The sequence below is a fragment of the Chiloscyllium punctatum genome, chromosome 10 (assembly GCF_047496795.1).
Source record: "Chiloscyllium punctatum isolate Juve2018m chromosome 10, sChiPun1.3, whole genome shotgun sequence".
Lineage (NCBI taxonomy): Eukaryota > Metazoa > Chordata > Chondrichthyes > Orectolobiformes > Hemiscylliidae > Chiloscyllium > Chiloscyllium punctatum.
Window position 1 is genome coordinate 37,210,944 of NC_092748.1, and position 13,539 is coordinate 37,224,482.

Genomic DNA, 13,539 nt, shown 5'->3' on the forward strand with positions numbered 1-13,539 from the left:
AGCAGATCAAGTGCCAAATAGTAGCTTCCCACTGGAAGACACCAAGTGCAAATTCTTACCACGGGCCAAATTCCATCCTTGTTTCAAGTGGCTATCAGAAAAAGAATTGTGACATTCTCTAAAATACACATAATCTTGGAAGGATTTGCATTCCAATTCCACTTCATCTCATTGGATTCGTATTTGTATTTTCTGTTTTCCTTTAGAAGATGGAGATTATCTGAGAGCTAAAGTCTTGATTGAAATTTGTTTTATTTTGCGTGCTGTTAACCTTTGCAGACAGTTTTGCAGTATCATTCTAGAAATTCCTGCTGTTAGCAATCAGGAAACATACAGTCTTCAAATTATTTGAAAGTGATTTACAATGTGTGTTTGCAATAAATAATTAAAACTAAAGGTAGATTATTCACTTGTTTAACAACAGCTATTTTCCAAATGAGGTTTTCCACATTTATTATACACTACTCAATAATCCTCTGGGACTGTATAAATTGTGTATACTATAAGTAGAATATAGTATATTCTGAGTTGGAAAAAAAGATTCTAGCTATTTTGAGTCATTGAAAGGGGTCTTGTGCAAGAATGTTCTAAAATCCATATCCATTTTGAGTTGATAATATTATCACAGATTGTTAATGTTCAGGAAAGTTTTATTTCAGGAATAAGGACTAAGGCCCTTTTGATTCAAGTCTTCTTTAAATTAATTAATTTAATTGTTATTTTATTTGGCAATTAAAGCATTGTTGTGCACCTTTCGATTTACAGTTATATTTCACTGCAGAACATCTGCAAGAAATTAATGCAGAATCAATACGTTTAGTGACAGCAGTTGGTAGAGTTGATACCTTGGCCGCACTCTCTCAATTCAGTGTTATTATAGTCACACAGTTCTTCTCTGAGGCTTTTCACTCATGATTGATGCATTGCAATTACACTGTTGAAATAATAAATATTTTTATTAAGACCATCCATTTGACAAATGAAGATTCAGGCTAATTTGCATCCATGAAAACTTTTCTCATATTATGGTGGCTCTAACAAATTCCACCACAACAGATGAAACAATTCACAATGTTCCAAGCGAGCAGCCTACAACATTTTGACAAGAAAATCAATTTGCCTATGTTACCGGATAGATAATTGGAAATTAATCCAGAATCCCAATCCACATCTCCGCTAATAACTACTGCTTTCTCAGGCCATACCCTTACTGTGTACAAGTTTCGTTGAAATCTGTTCATTAGCTTTTGAGCTATATTAGCGACCAACAAAACATTATGTTGAAAACATTATCTCTGCCTACCTTCAGTGGTAATGGTAATAAATAGCATTATATTTCATAATGGCTGACATGTGTTCTTTATTTTGTAGCAAAATAATAATAGGTATTACAATGACGTGTTTTCCGAATTCACGGCTATAAACTGTGTTTTACTTTACTTTCTTTAGATGCTATTTCTTATAGATATTACATCAACTTCTGTTTTTGTGTTTAAATCATCCTTTCATACAGCAATTTTGAACTATAAACTTGGTGTTATTTCTTATAGACATGATAGATATAATACGTTGTGCTTCTACATCTTATCCTTTTCAGGCAGAAAAGTTGAATTACAAAGATAAAAAACTGAATATTGGCCCAGCAATAAGAAAGCAACAAGTGGGGATTCCACGTATGTACATACTAATTTACCCAATTATTGGTGACTATACAGAAAAAGAATAGTGTTGCACAGCACCAGTCATGAGAATTCTTATTTGTTCAAACTTTGCCAAGAAAATGGACAAGAGATCAGGAAGGATCTTACTCTGAAGTTACATCATTTTTTTCAGGTAGATAGGAATGGAAGATTTACCACAGTTGATGCTGTTTAAGGAATGGTTTAGTCAGTGCTAAGTTTTGTAATAATTATATGCAAAACAAATGATTTACTAATGAAATTAACATTCTCAAAGACCAAAGCTGTGTGCTTGCTTGATGTGTTTTGTGATGACTTTTGAAAAACATTTCTGTTCAAAATAAATGTTCATTTTTAAATTTTGCCTATCTCAACATCAATTTTCCTATCATTAATTGTAGAAATTAAAAAAATGTTTTTGCACAGTTACAGCATAATGTTTTCAATAAACTTATTCCTGCATAGGCCAATACCTGTTACTGGTTGTGTCACCATAGTCTTACCAGACCATTGGAACTGCTCTCTCATTAGAGAGAAGCAACTGGTGATGATTTAACCTGAGGGCCACCACATCGCAGACAAGGGAAGAGGTTGAGAAGGAGAGTTTTTCATGGTAACCTCAAACTGGTGATGAGAATTGAAATGTTGTTGGCATCACACTGCTATGTAAACCAACAATCCAGCCAACTGAACTAAACCAATTCCTGCCTTTACTGGTGAATAATAATGAAAAGTGGAATCTGATGCCCTGTCTTGTGGGGAGTGAGTGAATGGGAGGATGGTTGGGGTTGAGGCTGGGAGTAGGGATGGAGTGGATATTGAAGCTAGGAGTTTGCTGCCACCTTCCCACATCTACCCTAATAAGGTCACCACCAATTTAGGCCATTAATTCCGCTTAAGGGGACATCCCATAGCTACTGATATCAACCAGGTGGTGAATAGTGAACTCGTCATGGGGGGATCACAAGAAAACTGTCAGGTTTGCTTGCTAGCTCCTGGGAGAGTCAGAATCCTGATTGAAGGATTCAGAATTGGAGAGGGGCGGGTGCATGCTGAGTGCCACCCCCAACTTTGCTGCAGACATTTCAGTCAGGCCACCTCTCAGTATTCTGAATCCCAGACAGTATAGATCCAATATACTCCCAATGTAGGGTTCTCTGCAGGATTAGTGAACCTTTACTGTACTGCATCCAATGCAAGTACATCTTTCATTTAAATGTGGAAACAAAAACAGCACACAGTGGTCCAGATGTGGTCTCAACAAAACCCGATACAACCATACTCCAGTTCCCTTACAATAAAGGCAAGCAAGCAATTTGCTTTTTGAAATGCTCGGTATAGTTCCATGCTAATTTCCTGTATTCCTTGCATGAGGATGTACGGCTGTCTTTGCAGGTAAAAAGACGGCTGGAAAATGAGAAGTCTTCAAAAATGAGATAACAAGATTCCAGAGGCAATCTGCTCCTTTTAGGGTGAAGGGCAAGGCTGGTAGGTGTAGGGGATGTTGGATGACCAGAGAAATTGAGGTTTTGGTCATGGAAAAGAAGGAAGCATATGTCAGGTATCGACAGCGGAGATTGAGTAAATGCCTGGAAGAGTATAAAGGCAGTAGGAGTATACTTAAGAGGGAGATCAATGGCACAAAAAGGGGACATGAGATAGCTTTGCCAAACAAGGTTGAGGAGAATCCGAAGGGATTCTACAAATACATTAATGACAAAAGGGTATAGTTAGGGAGAGAATAGGGCCTCTTAAAGATCTCCAGCATCTCCAGTCCTCGCTTTCGACGAGTTGATTTTAACCTTACTGCAAATCCTCTTGCAAGGATGCCTACCTTGAAGAAGTTCTCTTCCGCTCTCTACAGGATTTCAGTGAGTCTCTCTCTCTCTCACTGCAACCCCCAGGTCATCTCCTCTGCCCTGAAGCGCTTTAACCATGTCCTGAAACAGACTTGCTACCACAGCCACACCTGCTTCCTCAGTGCTTGCCTCTGCAACCAACTGATCCCAGACTCCGGATTCCTGGTGAAGGACTTTTGCCCGAAATGTCGATTTTCCTGCTCCTCTGATGCTGCCTGATCTGTTGTGCTTTTCCAGCACCACTCTACTCCTGCCTCTTAAGATCAGAAAGGCCTCCCATGTGTGGAACTGCAAGAGGTGGGGGAGATACTAAACGAGGACTTTGCATCAGTGTTTACTGTGGAGAAGGATATGGAAGATAAAGAATGTGGGGAAATAAATAGAGACATCTTGAAAAATATCCATATTACACAGGAGGAGGTGCTGGACATCTTAAAAGGCATAATGGTGGATAGATTCCTGGGCCACAGGTGAGGTGCCGGAAAACCAGGTTGGCGAGCGTGATGCAACTATTTAAGAAAGGTGATAAGGAAAAGCTGGGGAACTATAGACCAGTGAGCCTGACGTCATGATTGGTAAGTTGTTGGAGGGAATCCGGAGGGACAGGAGTTACATGTATTTGGAAAGGTAAGGACTGGTTAGGGTTAGTCAGCAAGACTTTGTACATGGAAAATTGTGTCTCATTAACTTGATTCAGTTTTTGAAGAAGTAACAAAGATGATTGATGAGGCCAGAGCAGTGAGCATGATCTATATGGACTTCAGTAAGGTGGTTACCAAGGTTCCCCATGGTAAACTGGTTAGCAAGATTAGATCACATGGAGTACAGGGAGAACTAGCCATTTCGATACAGAATTAGCTTGATGGTAGAAGACAGGGTGTTGGTAGAGGGTTGCCTTTCAGACTGGAGACTTGTAACCAGTGGTGTTCCACAAGGGTTGGTGCTGGGTCCACTGCTTTTCATCATTTCTATAAATGATTTGAATGTGAACATAAGAGATGTGATTCATAAGTTTCAGATGACACCAAAATTGGTAATGTAGTGGACAGCGAAGAAGGTTGCCTCAGAGTACAATGGGACCCTGATCAAGTGTGCCAATGAGGTGAGTAGTGTCAGATGGAGTTTAATATAGATAAATGTGAGCTAATGCATTTTGGAAAGGCATATCAGGGCAGGACTTATACACTTAATGGTATGGTCCTGGGGACTGTTGCTGAACACAGAGACCTTGGAGTGCAGGTTCGTAGTTCATTGAAAGTAGAGTCGCAGGTAGATAGGATAGTGAAGAAGGTATTTGGGATGCTTGGTTTTTTTGGTCATTGCATTGAGTACAGTAGTTGGGAGGCCAAGTTGTGGCTGTCCTGGACATTGGTTCAGCCAGTTTTGGAATACTGCATTCAGTTCTGGTCTTCCTACTATTGGAAGGATGTTGTGAAACTTGAAAGAATTCAGAAAAGACTTATGAGGGTATTCTGGATTAGTGGTGCTGGAAGAGCACAGCAGTTCAGGCAGCATCCAACGAGCAGCAAAATCAACGTTTCGGGCAAAAGCCCTTCATCAGGAATAAAGGCAGTGAGCCTGAAGCATGGAGAGATAAGCTAGAGGAGGGTGGGGGTGGGGAGAGAGTAGCATAGAGTACAATGGGTGAGTGGGGGAGGAGATGAAGGTGCAGAGCAGAGGAAATGACCTGGGAGTTGCAGTGGGAGAGGGACTCCCTGAGATTCTTGTAGAGAGAGGAGGAAAACTTCTTCAAGGCAGGCATCCTTGCAAGAGGATTCACAGTAGGGTTAAAATCAACAAGGTAAAAACAATAACTCACCCATTGTACTGTATGCTACTCCCTCCCCACCCCCACCCTTCTCTAGCTTATCTCTCCAGGCTTCAGGCTCACTGCCTTTATTCCTGATGAAGGGCTTTTGCCCGAAACATCGATTTCGCTGCTCGTTGGATGCTGCCTGAACTGCTGTGCTTTTCCAGCACCACTAATCCAGAATCTGGTTTCCAGCATCTGCAGTTATTGTTTTTACCTCGTTGATTTTAACCCTACTGCGAATCCTCTTGCAAGGATGCCTGCCTTGAAGAAGTTTTCCTCCTCTCTCTACAAGAATCTCAAGGAGTCCCTCTCCCACTGCAACTCCCAGGTCATTTCCTCTGCTCTGCACCTTCATCTCCTCCCCCACTCACCCATTGTACTCTATGCTACTCTCTCCCCACCCCCACCCTCCTCTAGCTTATCTCTCCACACTTCAGGCTCACTGCCTTTATTCCTGATGAAGGGCTTTTGCCCGAAACGTTGATTTTGCTGCTCGTTGGATGCTGCCTGAACTGCTGTGCTCTTCCAGCACCACTAATCCAGAATCTGGTTTCCAGCATCTGCAGTTATTGTTTTTACCTTTATGAGGGTGTTGCCAGGATTGTAGGGTTTGAGATGTAGGTAGAGGCTGAATAGGCTGGGGCTATTTTCCCTGGAGTGCTGGAGGCTGAGGGGTGACTTTATAGAAGTTTATAAAATCATGATGTGGTGTGCGGTTTTAGACTGGGGTAGACAATGTCAGAGGTCACATGACACCAGGTTATAGTCCAACAGGTTTATTTGAAATCACAAGCTTTTGCAGCATTGTACCTTCATCATGTGAAGTGATGAGGGGCTTAGACAAGGACTTTTTTCCTGGACGGGGCAGTCCAAAACTAGAGGACATAAGTTTAAGGTTAGAGTGGAAAGCTTTAAAAGGGACCTAAGGGGCAACTTTTTCACGCAGAGGGTGGTGCGTGTATTGATTGATCTGCCAGAGAAAGTAGTGGAAACTGGTACAATTGCAATACTTAATAAGGCAATTGGATGGATATATGAATACGAACAGCTTCGAGGGATATCAGCCAAATGCTGGCAGATGGGACTAGATTTATTTGGGATGTCTGATTGGCATGGATGAGTTGGATCGAAGGATCTATTTCCATTCTGTACATCTCTGTGACTTGTTCAAATCATATCATGCTTTTTTAAATGCCTTTTTAAGGCTTAGTAATAGATTTTCCCACCAATTGGCATTCGTCTAACATGGGTTCATAGAGATATAAGCATGGAAACAGACCCTTTGGTCCAACTCATTCATGCCAACCAGAATTCCTAAATTAATCTAATCCCATTTGCTAGCACTTGGCCCATATCCGTCCAAACCATTCTTATTGATGTACCCTTCCAGATGTCTTTTAAATGTTGTAATTGTACCAGCCTCCACCACTTCCTCTGGCAACTTATTTCATACATGCATCCCTCTTTGTGTGAAAATCGTGCCCCTGAGGTCCCTTTTCAATCTTACCCCTCTCATCCTAAACGTATGCCGTCTAGTTCTGTATTCCCCCAACCCAGAAAAAAGACCTTGTCTCATGCCCCTCATGATTTTATAAATCTCTATAAGGTCACCCCTCCAATGCTCCAAGGAAAAGATCCCCAGCCGATTCAGTCCCTCCCTATAATTCAAACCCTCCAACCCTAGCAACGTTTTTGTGAACCTTTTCTGAATCCTTTCAAGTTTCACAACAGCTTTCATATAAGAGGGAGACAGAACTGCACACGGTATTCCAAAAGTGACGTAACCAATGTCCTGTACAGCCGCAACGTAACCTCCCAAGTCCTCTACTCAGTGCTTTGAACAGTAAAGGTCTCTTTCTTCAGCAACAATCCCAAGGATCTTACCATTAAGTGTATAAGTCCTGCTCTGATTTGCCTTTCCAAAATGCAACATCTCACATTTATTTAAATTAACTACATCTGCCATTCCTTGGCTCATTGGCCCATCTGATCAAGACTCTGTTGTACTCTGAGGTAACCTTCTTCGCTGTCCACTACACCTCCAATTTTGGTGTCATCTACGAACTTACTAACTATACCTCCTATGCATGTAGTTTCTTGTTTTCTCTCTCCCTCCTTTCATGAAAAGTAGTGTAATACTTTGGCAATTTGCAACTCAATAGGACCATTCCTGAGTTTAAAGAATTTTCGAAAGTTATAACTCATCCACTATCTCTGCAGCTCCCTCTTTTAGAATCCGAGACTGGAGGCTGTCAGGCTTCATGGCTTTTTCCAATTTTAATCCCTTGAGGTTTTGCAAAGTTTTTTCTCTGATATTAATTTCCTTAATTTCTTGATTCCTTTTAATCCTTAGCATACTATTTATATCTGGAAGGAAGCAATGTTTCTCTGTAAAAATGTACTCGGAGTATTTGTTAAATGCCCCTGCCATTTCCTCAATTTGCAAGTTAATTGCTCTTGTATCTTCTTCGAAGGGAAGTACACTTTATGTACTTAGTAAAACAATTTGTAAGATATTTTATATTTCTTGTTAGTTCACTCTCATTTATTTCATTCTTTTTTTTATCAACCTTTATATAGTTTAATAAAGGAGCCCTTTGGAAATACTCGTAATCTTTGATTAGATGCCCATCCAGTCCCTGACCACCATAGCCCTCCCCTGCCTGGATGAACTTGTACTCACAATAATCAACTTCTACTTTAATTCCATTTGTTTTCTCCAAATAAAAGACACTACTATGGATACCTGCACACAAGTCCAAGCCATGTCTGCATTTTTGTCAGATTCTTTGCGGCATTCTTTGTCTGGACCTACTGTAGCTGTCTCATACGTAGATGATTGTGTCAGTGCTGTATCCTGGTCTTGCCCCACATTGCAATTTCTGCCTTTTCTTTCTTTTACATGGTTTGTATCTGAGCTCTCTCATCATAGCTGTTATATCTTGATTAAACCTATTTTTGCAAAGCCCATTAACTCCCACAGTTACTTTACTACATGTTGTCATACTTTGCTTCTTGTAAAAACTTTGTTGCATTCTTTCACTTTTTCCATTTCCATCACGTCTGTCCTGTAAAGGAATTGATCTTACATACTCGTTCTCATATGCCTTTTTCTCAATCAAGGTTCCCCTGCCACAGTAATTGCCAGGGCATTCGACCATGACCGTTCTGTGGACTTTCATTTTTTAATTTCTCTCCCTTCCCAGACGGTTAGAAGTTTTTTCCTGTGTCTTCACAATGCATTTTTGTGGATGATCCATCATCATTTCTGCCACTTTTAATGTGATGCTACTACTAATGCATCTTCCCCTCCCCTCTCCTTTCAGCATTCCAAAAACAGATTATTTCCTCAGTCCAGAAGTTTTCAACTGGTGTGCCACAGCAGGGTGAGAACTGTTCCACGGAATTTGCAGGAAGCAACGCTACTTCACATAAATTGCCAATATAGCACATGCGTGGACATTTGGTACGATGCATGTGCACAAGTTGCAAAATCTGCTGATCGTGCAACCTACTTGCTCATGCACAGACCCAAACATTCAGCCTGAGCATGTGCAATCATTTGGATCATATCTCCGGGATGAGAAGAAACTGCACGTGTGCATAAAAGTGGCGCACATTTGTTGAATGGCTTGAACTGAACTATCTGACATGTATTTACATTAGCATGGATTTTGCAATATTTTTGGATTTTTTTGTTTCGTGATCTAAGTCTTAGAATAGATTCTAAGAATCTTGTCGAGGTGATTGGTAATTCGGTCGATTAAATATCTGAAACCAAAGGGAAAAAAGCAAGAACTGTTCAAAGACAGTACAATTATAGTTATCTGGCCTTTGGATTCTCATAGACAGAAGATGCTATTTGCCCCTTAACTGATGTCTCACCTGCAGAGTGAAGTTGGCAAACACTGCTGCGGCAAAAGGTTAAGAAGCCACTTATAGACAAAACATTCATCTCTTGCAAACAAACACATTCAGTACTTCTAGAGCTTGAGAGAACACAACAACAAGCAGATCCATAGAAACCCCATCCCATTATCTTAATCCTGTCTTTGTATAAAAAAAGGATGTATGTCAGGAACTGATGCTACAAAAGAGATTGATAAAATTCCACTCTCTTTGACATATAGCTAAACAGCAAATTGACAACATAACACCTGATTTCGAAATTGTGATGGAAGAGAAGTTGGCCACTAGCGAGAAGTTTATTTTGCAGATTCAGTCCACTGCCAGCTGGTGGCCAACGTTCGGTACTTTGAAAAGAAATTCCATTTGTGAGACTTCTTTTTTTGTAAAGAGCTACCAAGTCATGTGGTTTGTGAAGAAATGTCTCCAGTATTTATTTGAAAGAAAACAAACTTATCAGGGCCATGTGTTGAAACAATTGCACTGATGGAGCAATCCCCACGATGGGAACAATCAATGGATTTGTCATAAGTTGAAAGAGGAAAATCCTGAGATGCAGAGCACCATCCTCATCCTCCACCATGAAGCTTTTAAAATGAAAACAATTCCACCAGAGTTAACTGGAGTGTTAAAGCAAGCCATGAAAATCATGAATTATGTAAAATCACAACTGAAATCATGTTTGTTCATCATTTTGTGGGTTAAGATAGGGTTAAGCATCAGAGTTTATTGTTACATAACAAGGAGCAGTGGTTATTGCGAGGGAAGGTTCTTTCCTTTGTTCATGAGCTTTGGGGAGAACTGAGAGAGTTTTCAGTTTACACGAACTGTCTTTAAGGATTTTATTGTCTATTGACTACGAGTAAACGAAGCTGGCATACCTTGCAATCATTTTCCAGCTTCTGGATGAGCTGATTACTAAAATACAGGAGACGAATGAGGCAATCCTGACAATCACAGATAAACATCAGGGTTTCAATGGTGGGGGTGCACTTGAGATGTTTCCACTAATATCAGCAGCAGCAGTTGTAGCTAACAAGATGCATAGCATCATATTCACATACCTCAAAGTACTGCAAGAGAAGTTTGACTTTTACTTTCCCTCAACAAATGTGAATACTATGACTGGATATGTGATCCTTTTAGTTCAATCTGTTTTGATTCATCATGAAAGTTTTTGATAAAAAGAGGAATATGCAGAGCTACAGATGGCCCACACAAAGAAAGCGTCTTGGCTGGACATGAATATCCGATGATCACTGACCATATTATTGCTGTTTGCAGCAACAGATCTCTGGGAGCTAGCATTTTCAACACTGGCATACTCAAAAAGCAATGGGAAACAGTACTTGTGAGTGCAGCAAGATTTTCAGATGGTACTCATTAATTCCTCCCCAGACGAAAAGGCTCTGTGCATGCTTCTAGGCCCTGGTTACTGCACTTTCTATTTTTCTCTGATCTATTGATCAAAATAGTTAGAAGTTGTTGAGTTGAGCAGATTTTCTGTGCTGGCAGTTGAAGGCTATATATTTTGTTGTGATGGATTTCAAACATCTATGCTTTTAATCCTGCTTTGGCTTGTTGTAAGCACTCAGTTGCAATCTTCTCTCATAAGGCTATAACCATAGTAACTGCTAGTAAATGTTTATGAGCAATCAATTCAGCCACAAAATAATGAGCATGCCATGGAATTTTATCTCATTAAAGCATGTCTTGAAAAGTTGGGAACCACTGCCCTACTCTTGTGCCGCCCCAACCTTCCTTCCCAGTACTGTAGTATTATTAAGTACACAGTTCACCTGCCCTTTGACTTCCTCTCATCTAAACATCCAACGCATTGGATGCAGCTTCCTGAAATAGCAGTTGGCTATACTATATTCAGTCTGTTCCACTGTATTCACTGCTCTGTGGTCTCCTTTATTTGGAGACACCAAATGTAGGTTCACTGATCACTTTGCAGAACACTATTGAGTTCTCAAGCATGACCATGAGCTTTTAGTCCTGTTATTTTGCTTATGAACATATTTCCCATTCTGATCTTTCTGCCTTCCTTTTTCTGCCATAGACAGTGGTAGCTGAACACTAGCTCAAGGAACAACACTTTAACTTTCAACATTTTACAGCTTCTGGGCTCAGCATAAAGTTCAAGTATTTTAGATTGCAACCTCCTATTTATTTCCTTTATCCTTTTATGTTTTTTCCTCTCTCTTGTTTTGTCTTATTTCTTCTTTGCTTTTAGATGGTTAAATATTCAGGAGTGTACTATTTACATCTGCTGTAGACATATCTTTGCTTTTTTCCTTCTCTTATAAGTCTTTCTGTCTTTCTCTTTGTACCATATTAGAGCCTTTGGTGATTTGATCTATGCTCCCCTCAGCTCCTTGACAAGCTTGCCTTTTTTGTTCTGTTCCTAATCTTGTCTCTTTAACTTAGAGTCATAGAGTTATACAGCACAGAAACAGACACTTAGGTCCAACTCGTCTGTACTGACCCGACCTCCAATCTGACCAGACCTCCAATCTGACCTCGACCCATTTCCCAGTATTTGGTCCACATTCTTCTAAACCCTTCCTGTTCATATACTCATTCAGATGCCTATTTAATGTTGTAATTGTACTTGCCTCCACCACTTCCCCGGCAGCTCATTCCATACATGCACCACCCACTATGTGAAAATGTTACCCACCCAGGTTATTTTAAATCTGTCCCCTCTCATGCCCTCTAGTTTATAACCCTTTATAAGGTCTCCCCTCAACCATCCACCGCTCCAGGAAACGCCCCAGCCAATTCAGTTTCTCCCTATAACTTGGACACTCCAGTCCCTGCAGCATTCATGTAAATCTGCACCTTCTCAAGTTTTAAACATCTTCCCTCCAGAAGAGTGACCAGAATTGTACACTAAAAGAATATTCTAAAAGTGGCCTTACCAGTGTCCTGCAGAGCTGCAATATGACATTCCAACTCCTACACTCAGTTTCTGACCAGTGAAAACAAGCGTGCCAAAAACCCTCTTTACCACCGTGTCTACCTACAGCTTCACTTTCAAGAAACTATACACCTGCACCCCTGGGTCTCTTTGTTCGGCAATATTCCTGTGGCCCCACCATTAAGTGTATAAGTCCTGCCCTGTTTTGCCTTACCAAAATACAGCACCTCATGGTTATCTAAATTAAACTCCATTGCCCCTTTTTCGCCCCATTGGCCTATCCATTCAAGGTCCCATTGTACTCTAAGATAATCTTCTTTACTGTCCAATACACCACCTATTTTGGTGTGATCTGCAAATAATATATGCATATCCAAATCATTTATGTAAATGACAAAAAACAGTGGACCTAGCACCGATCCTTATGTCCATCAGGTCTGCAGTCCGAAAGGCAACCCTCTACCACCATCTTCTATCTCCTACCTTCAAGTCAATATTGTATCCAATTGGCTACTTCACACTGGATTACATGTAATCTATACTTACTAACCAGTCTATTTTACGGAATCTTGTTGAATGCTTTGCTGAAGTCCATATATATAACGTCTACCACTCTGCTTGTGTCAGTCTTCTTTAGCACCTCTTCCAAGAAACTCAGTCAAGTTAGTTAGACTTGATTTCCTACGCACAAAGCCATGTTGACTAACCCTAATCAGTCCTTGCCTTTCCAATTGCATGTAAATCCTGTCCATCCTAATCCCCTCCAACAATTTAGCCTTCACTGACATAAGAATCATCAGTATGTAGTCCCCTGCTTTTTCCTTAGAAACGTTCTTAAGTAATGTCACCCATAACAGCCAACCTCCAGCCTTCCAGCACCTCATCAATGACTATCGATGATACAAATGTATCAGCAAGGGGATGAGCAATCTCTTCCCTAGCTTCCCACAAAGTTTTGGTAGGTCCCAGGGATTTATCTACCTTCATATATTTTAAGACCTACAGCATCACCTCGTCTGTAAAATGTACCATTGTCAAGGCATCACTATATATTTCCCCAAGTATCCTAGCTGTCATGTCCTTCCCCACAATAAGTGCTGACATGAAATATTCATTTAGTATCTCACCCATCTTTTATGGTTCCACTCATAGATGACCACATGCATATAAGCAAAATCAGAAAGATTGGTCATTAATGTGGAGCAAAAATAGCCATTTAGACTAGAAATCATTAAGGAAATAGGAATATCTATTTTAACATATGTCCCTGTTTGAGCAGGATGTGCTGCTTTGCAACAAAAGATTTGTTTTGCAAAGCATAATTTGTCTTCAAAGAAAGCACTTTTTGTAAAGTAA

General features: G+C 40.4%; 1 protein-coding gene across 1 annotated transcript in view; it reads left to right on the top strand.

Annotated features, from left to right (window-relative positions):
• LOC140482045 (protein boule-like) overlaps positions 1–13,539 on the top strand; it is a 162,193-nt gene that overhangs the window by 54,616 nt on the left and 94,038 nt on the right. Inside the window, exon 5 of the mRNA XM_072578932.1 lies at positions 1,598–1,673. Coding sequence (XP_072435033.1) covers positions 1,598–1,673 — 76 coding nt within the window. The remainder of the gene's footprint in view (positions 1–1,597; positions 1,674–13,539) is intronic.